Here is a 17,804-nt window from a genome sequence, read left to right as displayed (position 1 = left end):
CGGCCCGCCCCTAGGGACGCCCGCGAGGTCCAGCCGCCCCGGTACCCGGTACCCCGTCCCCCAAACCCGGCGTCCTCCTCGTTCACACAAGGGAGTCTGAGTGCCGGGACCCATGCTAGGCCCGCCCCGCCCGTCCGGTGACCCTCCCCGGACCCCACGACGCTGGAGGGCGGCGATGACCCCCTTGGGGGCCTCTTGGGGGCGTCCGGCTCTCGTGCGGTCAGACCCTGACGTGGTCAGGGGCGAGTGGGGGAAGGGGAGCGTATCCCTTGCCGGTGATGTAGAAGCAGGACTGGAGCAGGTGGGCCAGACCCACTTCCCGGGTCACTAGTGAGCCGGGGCCCACGCTGGGGAACGTCTGGGGGTGGGGAGGGCGGATGGACAGATGTGGCCAAGGACGGAGGGGGTCGGGTGGGCCGGGGCAGCTGAATGCAGGAAGGGCTTGGGGTTGCAGAGGCCGCACTCGCACTCGGAGGGACCTGTGGTGGGGTCATGAGGAGGGAAGGGCTGTCCTAGCGAGGGATAACCAGTGCAGAGGCATAGGTGACAGGCAGCCATAGGAGCTGCGGGGAGGGACGTGGGAGTCAGCCACCACCCGAAGCCCTCCCCAAAACCTGTCTACATCCACCCCAGGGAACGCAGCTGGGGTCCGATGGTGAGCTCTGGCACCTGCAGAAGTCTGGGGCCTTTTTTCAGCCTGGAATGGTGTGGCTCGGCTCTCACCCCACCCGTACCATTAAATTCTTGACTTTTCTGTGGTGTACCCTCCAACTTGGACCCTCAAGACAGGGCAGCAACCTGACTGGGCTAGAAGTAGCTTCCAACCTGCCTGCAATAAATTCTCTCCCCTCCAGAACCTCAGCCTCTGGCTGGTGAGCTTTTCAGACCCACCGAAGACTTAAACCTCTGTCCTGCAGAGGGGTGCAACCCCCCACAAAGCCTTGCCTTTCCCAAACAACAACTGCCTGCCTACCAGCTGAGTCTGACCCCTCACAATGACTATGCTTGGTTCTTGGTGTTTTTAAATGTTTTGAAGTTAATAATTAACATTTAAAAATTGAGTTCCACTGTTATTTAAAGTACATTGAAAAATCACAAGTTCTGGCAACACAGAGCCTGTGGTTTGCATGCCAGCGGTCAGTTGGGCCTGAGAAGTGACCCCTTGGATGAGACTGGGCTTCACCATTCTCCTCAGTGCCCACCACTCCCCACCACCTTCTTCCTGTCCCACGTATGCATGGCACCACCTGATCCTGTGCATATCTAAGCTTTCGCACCCTGGACCCCTAGTTTACACCCTTCCCCAGCCTACCTGACCTCTCAGGTTCAGCATTAGCCCCCAGGTGGTTCCAATGAAGGGCTCTGACTGCAGAATAATTAACTAACCAAGTGCAGTGTTGGCCAGGTAAAGGGAAGTAACAGGAATGTGGAGGCACAGAGACTGGCAGCCTTTGCCACCCTTAGACCTGAAGGAGCAGGGGAGGCCAGAATGTTGTCAAGCCTGGAGAGAGCAGGAGGTGTGGAGATGTGGTCACCTGATGGGAACTGTGATTATGGAGGGACAGTGTTGCCAGGGGAAAATACCCAACCTTGCCCTCCCATACCCTGTCACCTGCCAGTGCTTCCCATTGGCCAGATCCATCTGTAATGTGGAGGGCAAGGGACCCTGGGGGATACAGCCCTCAGGGGTCAGTCTCCAAGGGCCAAGAGCCAGGTAGAGAACAAATTGGGGGAGGGGTGGATAACAGCAAATCAGCAGCTCTATCTCTGCCTTTGGACCTCCACTTTTGTCAGGCAGGGACCCCAGCATCTCCTCAATTCTCCTCAGCATCTCCTCTTGACCTGTCCCTATGTGATACCAAATCCAAGGCTCCATTTCTTCCTCTTCCTTCTCTGCAGAGATTTTCAAAGGTGGAGTCCATCAGACCCTCCCCACTCAACAAGGAAGGTTGGAGCTTCAAGGAAGCTCCAGCCTTCCTTCAGCTCTGTTCCCTGCCTGAGTCTCCCGACTCAGCCCATTGCCCTTTCTCCCCACTCAACAAGGAAGGTTGGAGCTTCAAGGAAGCTCCAGCCTTCCTTCAGCTCTGTTCCCTGCCTGAGTCTCCCGACTCAGCCCATTGCCCTTTTCCAGGGTAGAGGCCGAGCAGAGAGGCTGCCACTCCTTGGACCCTTGGTTCCCCCCCCCCACTATCTGTGAGGGTCACCTCTTCTTTCTCCTGCCCTGTGACAGAGTCCCCAAAGTGTCTCACTCAGGACTCTGAGTGGTGCAGCCAGGCAAAAGCCCCACAGCTCACCAAGCTCAGCATATCCCAGGTCAAAATTAGGCCTGCTCCCCAGAGGTGACCCTCTCTCCTGCCCCACACCTGTGACTTTAAGAACAAAGTGTGTTCTGACGGACTGCCCACCATTCTGTAAGAATTAAACCGAGCCTCATGATAGGACACTTAGTGTCAGTGTTTTTGTTTTTTTTAAAGATGACCGGTAAGGGGATCTTAACCCTTGACTTGCTGTTGTCAGCACCACGCTCAGCCAAGTGAGCTAACCGGCCATCCCTATATAGGGATCCGAACCTGTGGCCTGGGTGTTATCAGCACCACCCTCTCCCAAGTGAGCCATGGGCTGGCCCTAGTATCAGTGTTCATTTTACAGTCAAATAAATACACTTCCCCTCTCTTGCAACCCCCCGACCCTTTCCATTGGCTCTGCTCTCCACTGGACCCACATTGGATACTGGGGTGTGGGTCTTGCCAATAGCCTCAAACCGGCCAAGCCTCAGCAGACAACCCTCCCCAAGGCCCAGCATCATCTGCCTAATTGGTACTGGCAGTGCTAGGCTGTCCCAAATGGCCCATGCTTGTTCTGAAGTCACCAGGCCCTGAACCTTCTGGCCACCTAAGTCCAGAACTGCCAGGGGTCAGGGCTGGCTGCCCCAGGAAGCTGTAGGCATGGGCCCTGGACACTGCCGTGGGGCAGAGCCCCTGCCAAGTGGGCCTCTCTGCTTGGTGAGACTCAGGTTCTGGCCTTGGCCCTCTTGTTCCTTCCCCCTTACCTCACAGCATCTTTGTGAAACTCTTATGCAGCAGCGACGTTCCTGAAAGCACCATGTGGTCCTATTACTTGGGTTTCATGAATCTCACAGTCCCAGGCAAGTCCTCGCCATTGGCCGTCTCTGGCCACCCCTCCCTGTGGGTTCTCAGGGAGCAAAACTGCACCCCTCCCCACCTCTGAGGCCAGCAGCCTTATCCATGGGCTCCCAGCTCTCTCTCTCTCTCTCTCTCTCTCTCTCTCTCTCTCTCTCTCACACACACACACACACACACACACACACACTTTGCTTTTCCTTCATTCTCAATGGGGCACGTGTTCACATGCACACTTGTGCGCAGTCTCACAGTCAGCCCAAGTGCATCACACACCTGCCATGTGCCAGGCCCTGAGCTCATTCCCCAGGATCTCTGAAGAGCTCAGGCCCCACTCTCAAGTTGTGTGGCAGGGAGAGGGGGCAGAGACAGAGGCCTTCAAATGGGAGCCACGTGGCTCACCACACTCTGGGAACCATGTGCTGAAGGATATAAAAACCCGGTAGGGGTCTCAGGGCTGTGGGATGCAGGGATGGGGGTTGTCCACAGGGAGGGTAACGACAAGAGGAAAAGCCAGACAGCCTAAAGGGCTCATTGCACTCCAGGACAGCCTGAGGCGACCAAACTCATGAATCCAGCTTCAGCTAAGGCCCTGCCCCCACTTGCAGGAAGATGCGATTTAGGGCCATTGGAACTTACCAGGGGACTCTCAGAACTAAAAATTACAGTCCTGCCTGGCAGTGATAGAGTGCTTTGATAACAACGATAAACGTAGACAGGGTGTTGGTATTCCATGTTATGGAGGATTGGGAGCCGGGGTGATCTGATGCTGCTTTTTGACATGATGGGCTGGGATCTAGATACGTCAATTGTCTGCCTCCCTGCCAGGCACCTGGGGACTGGAAACCCAAAGAACATCAGAGAAGGAAACCCATCCCACTCCATTAAAAACTGAAAGCAGACAGTGCCCCCAACACCTCACCCATAAAGGGCTTGAGGCCTTCTGCCAAGCAGGAGGTGGCCTGGGAGGGCGAGCTAGCCTGCTGGTATGAGGGGCTGGTCCACTTGCCACCCAGCTGCTTACACCAGCCAAAGAAGAGAGCAGAGGTGGTTGGCAGCCTGCCCTGAGGCAAGGCCTGCCTGGGCCTGTGTACCCTGAGAGAGCAGGAAGCTGCAAGAACAAGAAAAACAAATACCCTGGTGGATGTTGCTGCTGGGCCCAGTTTTTTTGGGGGGTGGGGGGTCAGCTGACAGAGGTGAGTTTGGGAAGAGGGTGGCAGCAGGCCCTCTCAGTCTCAGCTTGAGCTCCTCCTGCACCACGGCACTGGCATGTTTGGGTGGGGGGAGGTATGACAAGGCAGCGAGGGCCCCAGAGCCCCAACCTCGGTGTGTCAGGCCTGGGGTAGGGCCAGTCCTGGAGTCCCGACTGTGAGCTGCACCCTGAGAGCCACGGGCCGGGAGCTGAAGAGAAGCAGAGGTGAGGAGGTTCCCTGCCTTCATAGGACAGGTGACATTTTAGCCAAGCCTGAAAAGTGGCCAAAGATGGGACACAGTGGGGCAGGGGACACTTGGTCAGAGCAAGAGCCCAAGGTGGGAGCTTGGGGCAAGTCCGGGTGGCCAGGCGGTCCCATGGCTGGAGCTTCACAACCCCATGGGAGTTCCATGGCAGGGGAGGGTCATGATTTGCCAAGACAGATGGGATCCTGGCAGGGGGTCCAAGTGGGTGGCAGGGACCCATCCAAAGTCTGTTGAGGTAACTCAGATGGAAGGTGACAAAGCTTCAAGGTGACAAGTTGACATGGTTTAGCTGTGGAAATGGGAATTGTTATTCAGCAGGAAACTGATCCCTTTGGAAGCATCGACATGGGGAGCCAGGTGGCTTGGCCTTGTGATTCCTGACGTCTTTGTGAAAAACCAGATTCGGTCTGCCTGTTGCCCTTCCAGAGGGAGCCCCTCCTGCCTGCCCCAGCCCCTCCCTCGGATGCTCATGTCCCCCAGGTGCTGAGTCCATCACAACCTCCCGCCCAGACAGCTACAGGGTGTGCTGGGACCAGTGGCCACTGGGCCCAGGAGCTGTCAGGGGGCAGAAAGGAGGAGCAGACAGAGAGGACAAAAATGTCCACCAGGCAGGGCCAGATCAAGTCCAGGTGCCTGCAACAAAGTGGAAAGGAACAGGCAGGGGTGGGGTCTCGACTGCAGACAGGGGCAGCAAGAGGGGCTGGTGACAAAGGCTCTCTCTCCTGACCAAACTCCAGGCTCCTCTGAGCCTCTTCTCATCTCGGCCTCAAGCTTTGAGCTTCTGTGCCCATCTTTGCATCGCCCAGTTGTAGTAAAAATCCTGTCAAGTCAGTTTAGCCAGAATCCCCACCCTCAATATCTGATCAAATCCCTCATTTCCCACCACCCCCAGATGATGTCTGATCACCCTGGCCCACCTTCAGCAAGAATTCTGCTAGTCTGTTTAAACAGAATCTGCCTCCTTTAGTATTTTCCCATCCACTGACATTTCCCACCCCTCAGCCTGCTCCTTGGCTATAAATCCCTACTTGCCCTGCCCTATTCTGAACTGAGCCAAGTTCTATACTGCGATCTCTTTTCTCCAATTGCAATAGTCCCTGAATAAAATCAGTTTTTCCACTTTAACTACTGTCCAGTTCTGGGTTTTTTTAACAGGGACACTACTGCCCCATCCTCACTCTGGGGACGTGGGGGCTAGGTGGGGACATCAATCAGCACCCCTCTGTGCCAGGCTGGGTGTGAGATCTCAAGAGGATCCCAGGAGGGCTTCCTGTAGGAGGAGACAGCTGTGCAAGTCCTGAGAGCTGAGTGGGAGGGAGCTCTGCCCAGCCAAGGGGCCAGTCCCTGAAGGGCAGCACATGTCTGCAGCTAGGGCTGTGCAGACTCAGAGCCGGCCCAAAGCCATGTGCTCAAAGGAGTACATCCTTGGCCTCACAGAATTCCAAATGCCCCCACATGCCTCCTACGTCCTCACTACCCCCAGGTCCCTGCTGGTGAGCCACAGGAAGGCTGATGCACAGAATAAGCCCGCAGACAGAGTACTCACAACCAGCGTCCACTGTGCAGGACAGAGCAGGAACTGGACAGAGGACAACCCTGGTGAACTCTGTTTCATGAATACATTTGGATATTTTCCCCACTTCCACCCCCACCCCCCAAAACTGTTGATAGATATATGAGTGACATGGGAATTATGTTAATACAAGAAGGGTATGATTTACTTTTTGGAGCCCAGTAGATGTCTTACATCTTATTTTGATGTAACTACTTTAAAATTACATTATTTTTCCCCAGGTGAATTTGGGGAAATCTTTTAAGATTGAGTTCAGCAGTGAGTAACAGGAAAGTCCAACTAAGTGACACTTTACACAAACCAAGGGTCTTCAGGTGAGAGTCATCCTGAGGGGGGTGATCTAGTGCTGGTCCAGCAGCTCCCAAGGCCATGGACAACCTAAACCCCCCCTCCCACCTGTCTCTCCCTTACCCTCCTTCAGTTGGTCACTGAGCAACCTCCTCAGCTGTGCTGCTAGGAGCAAGAGGCAAAAATCATTGGTGGGCAGCTTTTAATTGCATTATTCAAGATTGGTTTGTGTTTATATGTTATTGCACTATTCATTGTTTACTTATTCTAAAGCAGGCAACTATCTAGAGAGTAAATTGGGAGGGTAAAATAGATTTATGGCCAGAATTTTTAGTGCCTTTTGGAATGTTGTAGGAAAGAGCCTAGAAGGTAGAAAGGGTCCAGAGAGAGTCTAAAAAGCCTTTTATACTAAGCTAAGGAATTCAGATTTTTCTCCTTTAGGTCATGTGGGGTAGAGGTAATTTTAGGAGGTACTGGGAAAGGACATTCAATAACACTGAATTCCATTCTAAAGCAGTCACCTTTTCACTCTCCTTCACTTCTTCGATAACATCAAAGAGAAAGTCTCTATCTGGGATTAGCTGGACTTTAACACCTCTCTCATACTTGCTCCTCTCCCTTGTAAACAAAGAGCAAGCAGGCCTTGAATTCAGAACTTTCAGCAGGCAACTGGATCTCACGATAATGTAACAAAATTGTTTTGTTTCCATTGTATTTATTTTTACAGCTACCTTTTACTTACCCCAAGTGACACTGGTTTTCCATTTACAGTATTTAGATTGTCTTTTAAAATAAGTTTAGTTGGACTTCTGATCTCCAGTTCAACATGTAAGGAGCTTGGAAGTTGCCAGTGTGTCCTCACCACAAGAAAAAAATCTAAACAGACTGAAAATTAACAACTCAACTTCGAGTCTTCGGACAACTGAGGTCACAGGGCAAACTGCTGGCCTAAAAATTGGAGGCACATACAGGTGGATTCAGAGAATTACAGCTTACTGAACCAAAAGCCTAGGAGCAGGAACTGCCACGGGAACCTGCACTGGAGTAGAAAAAGTTTAACGGTAATTGAAAAAATTCCTGAAGGCTCAACTGAGGACTAGTCTGAAAGTTAAAACCTTCAGACTTAAAATTGTAGAATGCTTCCTCTCCCCTTAAACCTTACTGCTTTATCAATAGGTCTCCTCTATAATAACAGGGAAATACAATGAATAAACTGCATGTCTCAGACCTTATGTAAGAAGTATCTAAAGAAATAAAAAGATAATACGAGAGATAAAAACAAGGAGACCAGAGGAAAAGTTTAGTCTCTTAACACCTAAAGCTGCAGCAAACAGAAAACAAAGCCTAATGCCTAGCCAGATAAACATAAAACATCACATAAAAGCCAATTTAACTCAGTTCCTTTTACCCAGTACATCGTGTTTGGCTTTCAACAAAAAATTACAAGGCATACTACAAGACAAAAACACAGCTTGAAGAGACAGACTTAGCTATGGCAGAGAGGTTGAAATTATCAGACTGGTAATTTAAAACAAGTATGATAAACATGTTAAGAGCTGTAATGGTAAAAGTGGACAACATGCAAGAAAAGATAGGCAGTATAAGCAGAGAGATGGAAACTCTAAGATAGAACCAGAAGGAAATGCTAGATATAAAAAATGAGGTAACAGCAATAAAGAATGCCTTTGATGGGCTCAACAATAGACTAGACACAACTGAGGAAAGAATCAGTGAGCTTTAAAAAAATCAATAGAAACTTCCAAAATTAAAATGCTGAGTGAAAAAAATAGAACAGAATATCTAAGAAGTATAGAACAATTACAAAAGGTGTAACATAAGTATAATGAAATACCAGGAGGAGAGAAAGAGAGAAAGGAACAGAAGAAATACTTGAAGTAATAATGGCTGAGAAATTTCCAAAATTAATGGGAAACACCAAAACATAGATCCAGGAAATTCTGAGACATCAAGTAGGATAAATATTAAAAAATCTACGAGTTGGCATATCATATTCAAACTGCAGAAAACCAAAGACAAAGAGAAAATCTTGAAAGAAGCCAGAGGAAAAAAATACACCTCACGTACGGAAGAGGAAGGATATTGTGTCAGACTTCTACAGAAACCATGCAAGCAAGAATAGAGTGGAATGAAATATTTAAAGTATTGAAAGAAAAACACACCAACCTAGAATTATGTATCCAATAAAATTATCCTTCAAAAGTGAAGAAGAAATAAAGGCTTTCTCAGGCAAACAAAAACTGAGAGAATTTGTCAACAGTAGACCTGCTTTGAAATAAGTGTTAAAAGAAGTTCTTCAGAAAGAAGGAAAATTATATAGGTCATAAACTCAGATCTACATAAAGAAAGGAAAAACATTAGAAGTATTTTATTTTTTTCTTATTCTTAACTGATCTAATGGATAATAGTTTTTTCAAAATAATAATAGCATCAATATATTCTGTGATTATTGCTTATGGATAAGTGAAATGGATGACAGTGATGTGTAAGGGATAGGAGGGAGGAATTAGGAATACTCTGGAATAGAGTACCTGAATTACATGTGAATCAGTATAGTGTTATTTGAAAGGAGATTTTGATTAGTTATAAATGTATATTTAAAATCAAGCAGGCCAGCCCATGGCTCACTTGGGAGAGTGTGGTGCTGAGAACACCAAGGCCACGGGTTCGGATCCCTATATAGGGATGGCTGGTTGGCTCTATTGGCTGAGCGTGGTGCTGACAACACCAAGTCAAGGGTTAAGAGCCCCTTACCAGTCATCTTTTTAAAATAAATAAAGAAAATAAAATCAAGGGCAACCACTAATTTTTTTTAAAAGAAATATAATGATACACTAAGAAGGAAGAAACAATGGAATCATATAAAATTCTCACTTAAAACCAGAAAAGGTAGAAAAAGAGCAGAAGACAAAAATAAAAAGAACAAGGGAAATGAATAGAAAACAGTAAGAAATATGGTAGATACTAATCCAACTGTATCAATAACCACTATAAATTTATTTCTGCTAAAAAGCGAATGGGTTTAAAGAGAAATGTTAAGTAAGTGATAGTACAATAGGTATGTAGATATGATAAGCACAACTGAAGTCACAAAGCATTGGTCCAGAAGGAAGTAGCCACAGGAGGAATTTAACCAGAGGAGGGAACGTCAGGTTGGAGTTTTCAAACCATCCTCACAGCAACACTGGGGAGGATGGATTAGAAGTTGCCAGAAACTGAAGGTAGGTATTTCTGATTAAATATGGAGAACTGACTTCATGTATTATAACATTTCCCTCCCAAAATGCCACTAAAAGTATAGTAAAGGAGGAAAAAAAGTTATAAATCCTCAAGGACAAAGAGAACAGGAAGGAATCATCAGTGGATGAGAAATTCCAACACGTTTGGAGCCAGAAATGGAAAGAAGAATGGATGACGTGGTGGAATAGAGAAAGGGGCCATTGTAAGCACTGGTGGAGGGAACATAAATGAGAAGCAAACTGAGGCAGCCCAGAAAGCCTCAGACCTTGAGGTACTAATGACCAGAAAGGCAAATGTGAAGCAGGAGACCAGACCCCAGGTGGTAGAGGGCAGGAGAAGGCCCAGAGCTCATACTGGAAGAGGAGAAAGAGTGTGCATTCTAAATGATGTGAACCACATTTGGCCCCCTGCCTGCCCACCTCATACCCACAAACACTTTTCTTCATGGTCCAGCATGACACCAGCTAGGCATATGACCTCAGAAGGGGTTTGAAGAATTCACTTGGGAACTAAATGGCCCCAGGAAAAAATACTATCACTAGAAACTGACATATTATGGTCCCCACCTAGCTCACCAGCAATTCCCCCACAGTAAATCTCCCTGATTGACAAGCCCTGCCCCCAGTCCCAGAACTTCTAGTTAGTATTTTAGTGCTTCACTCTTAACCATGAACAGGTAGCTAAAGAACACAAGACCCTTTAAAGAAGGCCTTCAATAGGAACAAGAGATCAAAGTTAACCAACTGGGGAAAAAAAAAAAGAACTTGGAAATGCAGAGAACACCCCCTCTCCCACATACTCTAATTCTGTGCTGTCCAATTTGGTAATCACTAGCTACATATGGCTATTTAAATTTAGGTTTAAATTAATTGCAATTACATACAATTTTAAATTTTAGTTCCTTAATCATTTAAACTAGTGGACGAAAGAAGAACTAAATTTTATTTTATTTGTTTAAGGAATTTAGATTTATTCAAGGTTTTTGCTTTTCTTTGGAGCCTCAAGTTATTTCTTTTGTTTTTCCATAGCTTATCATTATTTTTAACTAGGAGTGAGAACAGGCATTATGATGTGTACACTCAGTTGTCTGAGAAAGAAGATGAACAGCAGATAATATGTCAAGTTTTTTTGGTTTTTTGTTTTTAAAATTTGTTTTTAATTGACAAATAAAAATTGTATAAGTTTATCATGTACAATATGTTGTTTTGAAATATGTATACATTGTGGAATGGCTAAGTCAAGCTAATTAACATATGCATTACCTCACATACCATTTTTTTGTGGTGAGAGCACTTAAAATCTACTCTCAGCAATTTTCAAGAATGCAATATATTGTTAGAGTTGGCCAGTTAGCTCAGTCAGTGAGAGTGTAGTGTTATAACACCAAGGTCAAGGGTTCAAGATCCCTATACCAGCCAGCCACCAAAAAAAAAAATAAAAGGACCACCATATATTGCTATTAACTATACCATGTTGTATAATGGCCACCATATTGGATAATAGATCTCTTGAAGAGCACTGCCTTCATAATTCTGAGAAAAATGATTTTCTATATCCAGCTAAACTATCCATTACGAGGATAGAAAAATGACATTTTATAAAAAGGTGTGTCATGGCAAATGTTGAAGCGGAGACAGTAATGATGAACTACTTGAAGACAATGGCAGTTGCAACCGAGGGACAAGGAGTGACTGACTGTTCACTAAGCTAGTGGAGGCCTAGAGCCAAAGTCCAATGGATATTTATTATGAAAGCCATGAGAAGAGTATACAAACAGGGATAAAGGTGGCGGAGTCCCTGGGGCAGAGCCTCCTGAGATCTTATTTGAATAGACTATGCTGCATATTCCCTTGAGTTCAAGGCTGCAGCAGTTTCTAACAGCTGGTGTTAGAAACACTGTGTGCATAGCATGTCCCGCATGGGTACTGGTGCCATGTGTCTCTTCTGGCTGTGGCCAGAGGTCATGGCCGTCCTCTTAGCAGAACGTATCACAAGATGTTAACCCTCTACAGTATGTAGAACAATAAAAACCTTAATTTCTACACTTCTGTATTAGGAAGCTTTGGAGGATGTATTCTAGCAATATAAGGGAATAATTCAAGAAAGATAAGGAGATATAATCTACCCCTCAGGAACCCCCCAAATCCAGAAAACCAACACTGGAAATAGTGACGAGAGGTCCAGGATGACCACTCAGCAGCAAGCCTAGAGACCAATAGCTCAGATTTTAGGAGAGAGTTAGAAGGCTCCAGAATGTGGGTCTCCAGTGGGAAACATGGAACTGATAGATCTGATACATTAGATCATTTAAGGAAAAAAGATTGTAGTCATTTGACAGAGAAAGGTGATGGAGCAAATAACCAAGTGAGTGCGAGCAAAGGGCAAGCCAGAACAACAGAAAGATGTACAAGAAAACAACACAGTCATAGTACACAGTTCCACTCGGCAGGGTAAGTGCTGACTACGGGTTTATCAAAAATTGTGATAGAACTAGATTGAGAAGATGCAAGAAAGGAAATCGGAGGATAGTAGAGGGAGTCAATAGATAATATCTAAAATGATATCAAGAAATGAAGTATAGGCACGTTACTTAGAAATTGTTACATAAATATCAGAAAGAACCTCAAAAATAATTGAAATAATTGAAAAGGAGGAGGGGGTAGGATTGGGCATGAGAAGGGTGTGATGAGGATTCTGTACTTTGTCATAGACTTTTGGGGCCTGATCTCAGGGAGGAGCAGTGGAATGGGGGCCCAGATACCCACAATGACAGCATAGGCCTGTGTTCACTACTCTTAGCCCAACTCTCAGTGTGAGTCCTGAATACTGAAGAAATAACAATCCAGAAAGAAGATAGGATGAACATTTTGGGCTTAATTTCAAGGCAAAACTTGGTGCACAATTGAATGGGATATGTGGTAGGTAAAAGATGACTGAAAATTGTTTGCTATTACTCCTGTTGAGAGGTCAAGTCTGTTTCCCTCTCCTTGATCTGAGCTGGGCCTGTGGCCTACTTAGATAAATAGAGTTTGGCAGAAGTGATATAACACAACTTCCAAGGCAAGATCATAGAAGCCTTGCAGTTTCCAAGTCCAGGTCTCTCGGAATGCTGTCTCTCAGGACCCAGCCAATGTTCAGAGAGATGCCCAGGCCACATGGAGAGGTTACGTGCAGGTGCTTCAGTGAACAACCCCACTGAGCTCCCAGCTGACCACCAGAATCAACTACCAGCCTTGAGATGAACCTTTTTGGGCGTTCCAGCCACACTGATCCCTCAGATGACACAGCCCCAGCTAACACCACATGGAGCAGACGAAGCGCTCAGCTGAGCCTAGGCAACTTGCAAAACCATGAGAAATAATAAAATATTTGTTGTTTTAAGTGACTGTTTGGGGGGCAGTGTATTGCACAGTGATAGTTAACTGAAACAGAAGGCATTAGGAGAAGCAGAAGACATATAGAAGGACTGAGTTTTTGACTCAAGTCTCCATATGGATGGTCTTGCCAACCACTGAAGGGAGAAAACAGGAGTTGCCGGCTTGGCCAGGGATTGAGAGCTCCATGTGGCTCTATTGAGCTTTAGACCTTTGGAACATCTAACTCTGGGAAATCAATAATTCCTCAGGTCCAGGGCTTAGGACAGATGTCTGGGTGGTGGCTGATGTCATAGGCTTGGATGGCATCACCTCCAGACCCCACGAGAGAGAAGGATTCTCCTCTGCAAGGGAGGTTCCTAAAGTCATCACTCTGCCACCTGGGGTCCTCACAAAGTCTTAATCTGCAATGTCTGAACATTTTAACCATGGCCTAGCAGAAAGCCTGATCTCATAGCAAACCCAGCCAGAGCAAAGAGAAGATGTTGGACTCTTCCTTGCTTCGGATGCAACAAACATATTCTGTGAGCCAGGCCCATTTGCATGTATTGCTTTGCCCAACTCAGAACAATAGACACTGCTGCTCCCACTTTACAGGCAAGGAAACTTGTTACACAGCAATCAGGGGCCAGGACTCCAATTCCCAAGTCCTCACTGGAGGGCCATCACTATTTCCTAAAAGATACCACAGCTGACTCAAAGGGAGAAAAGACCAATAACGAGTGGAGCTCTTTTGTGTTTTATAGATTTGACTTCATCTTTTTCCCAGGAGATTCTCCATTTTACCAGAGAATTCTGGGATTTGTCAGCCAACCCCCTGACACGGCACAAATACAGCCCAAGGGTGAGCCCAAAGAGATATTTACCTAATTGCTAAGAAAGCCCTACTGCCATTATGATGATTAAACATCACAGAGGGGCAGGAAGGACCACCCCTGGGTCCCTCTGTCTAGCACTAGTCCCAATAATAGATACAGCCCTAAGCCCTTTCCTGACTCCCTCACAAAAAACAACCTTACTCCTGACTTTTACAAACCCTTGCAAATATGATTACCGTAGGAAAAATGAAGATTCCTTATACTCTTGGTAACTTTTTGAGTTTTTTTTTTTAAATCCTATTTTATTTTCACACTTGGTGAGCCAGACTTCTGAGGCCTGGCCTCCTTTCTTCCCAAGTAAAACTTCTTTTCTTAATGCTCTATGTTCCAACACATATGAATCAGTCAGCCCTACCTGGCTGCCAGTACAGAATGACAGAAATGTGACCCAAACACAGAAAAGCAGAGTTCCGCTGCCATGAGCAAGGGTGGAAGAGCAAAAATTGATTCAAGTCTAAGAACCACTTAATGTGGCTGAAACTGCAGGTGGGAAGGTAGAGGTGGAGCCCTTGCCAGGGCCAGGGGTAAGGGAGCCTCAGGTCATCTGGCTCGTCTTCCCCCACGAAGGCCTGGGTCCTCAGGTGGGCTGTCTCCACTGCGAAGAGGGAAACATTGTGAAAATTTACAAAGCCACCAGACAGTTGGCATGGGCCCTGGATGTGCTCATCTTCACGCTTCAAATCGTTTGCTCTGGGGGTCAGCAAGTCAGGAGGAGGACAGGGCTGTGAGGCTCCTGCCCTCAGGCCCAAACAGACTGTAGAGATGTGCTTTCTGGCCATGCGGCCCCGTGTCTGGTTAGCAAAAATGTCCAGAGAGTTCCTGAGCTGCTTCCTCGGGTGGAGAACCTCTGGAGATCAAAGGATGCTGCAAGATTCCGGGATTCACGTGACCAGGAAACTTGGAAATACTAGGCGGAAAACAAAAGGACAAAAACGTAATTCAAACGGCAATACCTTTATATGCCCCATATAACAACAGCAAAACCACCATGTAATAGAAAGTTACTTAATCTGGCCCCTGTGCTGGCCCATGGCTCACTTGGGAGAGCGTGGTGCTGACAACAGCAAGTCAAGGGTTAAGATCCCCTTACCGGTCACCTTTAAAAAAAAAAAAAATCTGGCCCCTGTGCTGGCCCATGGCTCACTTGGGAGAGCGTGGTGCTGACAACAGCAAGTCAAGGGTTAAGATCCCCTTACCGGTCACCTTTAAAAAAAAAAAAAATCTGGCCCCTGTGTCCCACCTAAAATTGCCTGTTGTCCCCTGGCTGTTTGGGTTACAACCTAAGAAGCCACTGCTGCCATGGTGGGGAGGTGGGGATCTGTGACTGCAGGTCTCTCCCAGCCCTGGCCCCCCAGCCTTCAGGTGCTGGGATTATGGCATCATGAGCCAGGTCCCCCCCTGGGTCTTAGTCATTCACTGCTGTGACACTCTCCCCTCCCTTCAGTCCTGTCTCCCTTTGATTTCTCTTCCAGGGATTAGCAGATGGGGGAGTGTCATGTGTCGCTGCAACTGACATTCCCCCACTCCTGACGTAGGAATCCCAGTCTGGGACCCACTGGCCTGGGGAGCTGTGAATGCAGGATGAGTTGAGGGTGACTTCTGGGCCACAAGGACAAGGCTCAGGATGCAGGGCAGCTAGGGTGGGGCAGTAGGCAGAGGCCCTAGGGACTCTGGTAGGGCAGATGAGACCGTGCCACCCATAGCCCCCACGATGGATCCACCCTTGACATTTATTCTAGGCAAAGGTGCCGGGGTGAGAGATGACTCAGAGGAGGTGGCTCTTGTCCCTCTAAGGTGCCGAAGATGATGCCTGCTCCTGTCCCTGCCACCCAGACTGTTGACAGGGGGTGGGTGCAGTGAGGACAGCTGGGGGCTGGGCTGGGCTGTGGTTAGAAGACAAGAGCAAGGGTGGGGGAGGGCCGTGGTGAGGAAGGAGAGGATCAGGGTTGGGCAGGGGCCCCAGGGGCAGGGCCTCACTCATGGGACTTCCAAGGTCCAAACTTGGCTGGTCCTCAGGACTCAGGAGTCACCTTGGGGACAGGGCATAGAGGGAGGGCCTAGTTGGTCTAAGAAGCCTATTGGAGTGGAGAAGCCAAAAAGGGGTGGGAGAGATGCCGTGGAGTTCTGGGGAGACGTCAGGGCTGGAGACAGGAATTTGAATCTTGGGCAAATGGGTTGGGGCCACTTGGGATAAGGATGTGGACATAGAAGAAACAGACACAGGACAGGCCCTGGGACTCACCCACATTTACCATCTGAGCACAGAAAAACCATCAAGGGAGACAGAAAAGGAGAGGCCCCTGAGATTGTTCATGGCTGGGCTTTATGGGGGTTTTGTCCATATGAGTAAGAAAACCCTTCCAATCTCAACCTTCCAGTGACCTTTATGGATGCTGCTGGAAGCCCACTGGTTCGGTGGGTAAAGGTGCCCCTCTGGAAGAGAAGACGGGAAAACTTCCAGGACAGAGGAAGTGCCTCTGCACCCAGAGACCCAGGGTGGCAACATGTGGTGGGTTTCTCCACAGGTGGGAATCTGCAGGAGTGGGACACCCTGCAGAAGCTTTATGAATTTCCACACTCAGCACTGCCTACCTCCTTCCAGTGAGAAGTAAACACAACACCTCCTGAAGACAATTGCTGAGATGTGAGGCATGCACATGACGATTCATCCGGAATTAAAGTCAGACTTGTGCTCTCTATTTGTAAGTGTAACTGGCTGCTTTTTTCCTGTGCAACTCATCATGGATCAGTGGTTTAATACGGGATTTTAAAAGTGTAAGGCAGAGGACTGTGATGGAAATGGAGTACAAGGCAGTCATGAATATGGCCTCAGGTATGTTTGAAACCAAAGTAACCAAACATACTTAACTTCCAAATAAAGACAGCAGCTTACCTAACACGGTGTGGCCACCCTCGTGTGACCAAAACCATGCAGACTCTCCCCAAAAGAGGATACAAAGTTCTTTTATCCACCTTTGGGAGATGTCAGTCCTCTTCTCACTGAGACATGTTCCGCCTTAAATTTCCAGTCACTTAAATACTGAGGTATAAAGTTAACTATTATTCATGCATTGTATGTTAGGTGTTTGGGGAATGGAAGAGGGAAAGAGAAAAAAGGTTAATATGTAATAAATAGATTTATATAAAAATAAGGATGAAGTTCTCATAGCTATTACAGCCCTCATTTTTGCAACTGGTCACGTGGTCACAGCTGATATTTACAGCTGTCTTGGTGCATGCCTGGTCTGTATTCTCTGTCCACAGCAAGCACCCCTAACCCACTCATCCATGCAAAGGAGCCACTCAAACAGATGTGGGCAGAGAATCAGCATCTGCTCCAGGCCACTCCTTGCCCTGCTCAGATCCACTCACGTCTCACATTGACTCCACTCCAGGTTGAGAACACTTATCAAAGAAGAGGGACCGGTTACAGCCCTGCACTTGCAGTTATCCCTGAGGCCATAACTGATACTCCTCATCCCCCCATCACCCCAGTCTAGATTCCCCTGCCTTCAGCTCTTCTGCTGGTCTAGGGGGCCGGTCCACTGGGGTGATTCAAACTTTCCCCCCTGTGGGGTCAGAGCCTCTGGTTGAAAGATCCAGATGTTCCATCTCCTCGGTGAATTTTATTCAGGTAAATGGCTCTGGGTCCATTTGCGGAAGGGCAGAGAAAATCACTACTGTCTACATATACCGTATACAGTGGCATGCTAAAGCCCCTCAGGGGACCCAGCATCTCCTATTATCATTGGGCTCTGGCTCTGAGAACTGGCACAGTCTGGAAACTAGGAAAGAGATTGTGGCTTTCCATTGAGAAAGCTGACAGTGGCCTTCA

General features: G+C 47.7%; 1 protein-coding gene across 1 annotated transcript in view; it reads right to left on the bottom strand.

Annotated features, from left to right (window-relative positions):
• ZNF853 (zinc finger protein 853) overlaps nt 1–17,804 on the bottom strand; it is a 90,358-nt gene that overhangs the window by 62,747 nt on the left and 9,807 nt on the right. The window contains exons 5-6 of the mRNA XM_008586123.1: nt 13,230–13,284; nt 3,259–3,291 (exon numbers count right to left, since the gene is read on the bottom strand). Coding sequence (XP_008584345.1) covers nt 3,259–3,291; nt 13,230–13,284 — 88 coding nt within the window. The remainder of the gene's footprint in view (nt 1–3,258; nt 3,292–13,229; nt 13,285–17,804) is intronic.

This window comes from Galeopterus variegatus, unplaced genomic scaffold, assembly GCF_000696425.1.
Source record: "Galeopterus variegatus unplaced genomic scaffold, G_variegatus-3.0.2 Scaffold3835, whole genome shotgun sequence".
NCBI classification, from domain to species: Eukaryota; Metazoa; Chordata; class Mammalia; order Dermoptera; family Cynocephalidae; genus Galeopterus; species Galeopterus variegatus.
This window is presented reverse-complemented; position numbering and strand designations above follow the sequence as displayed.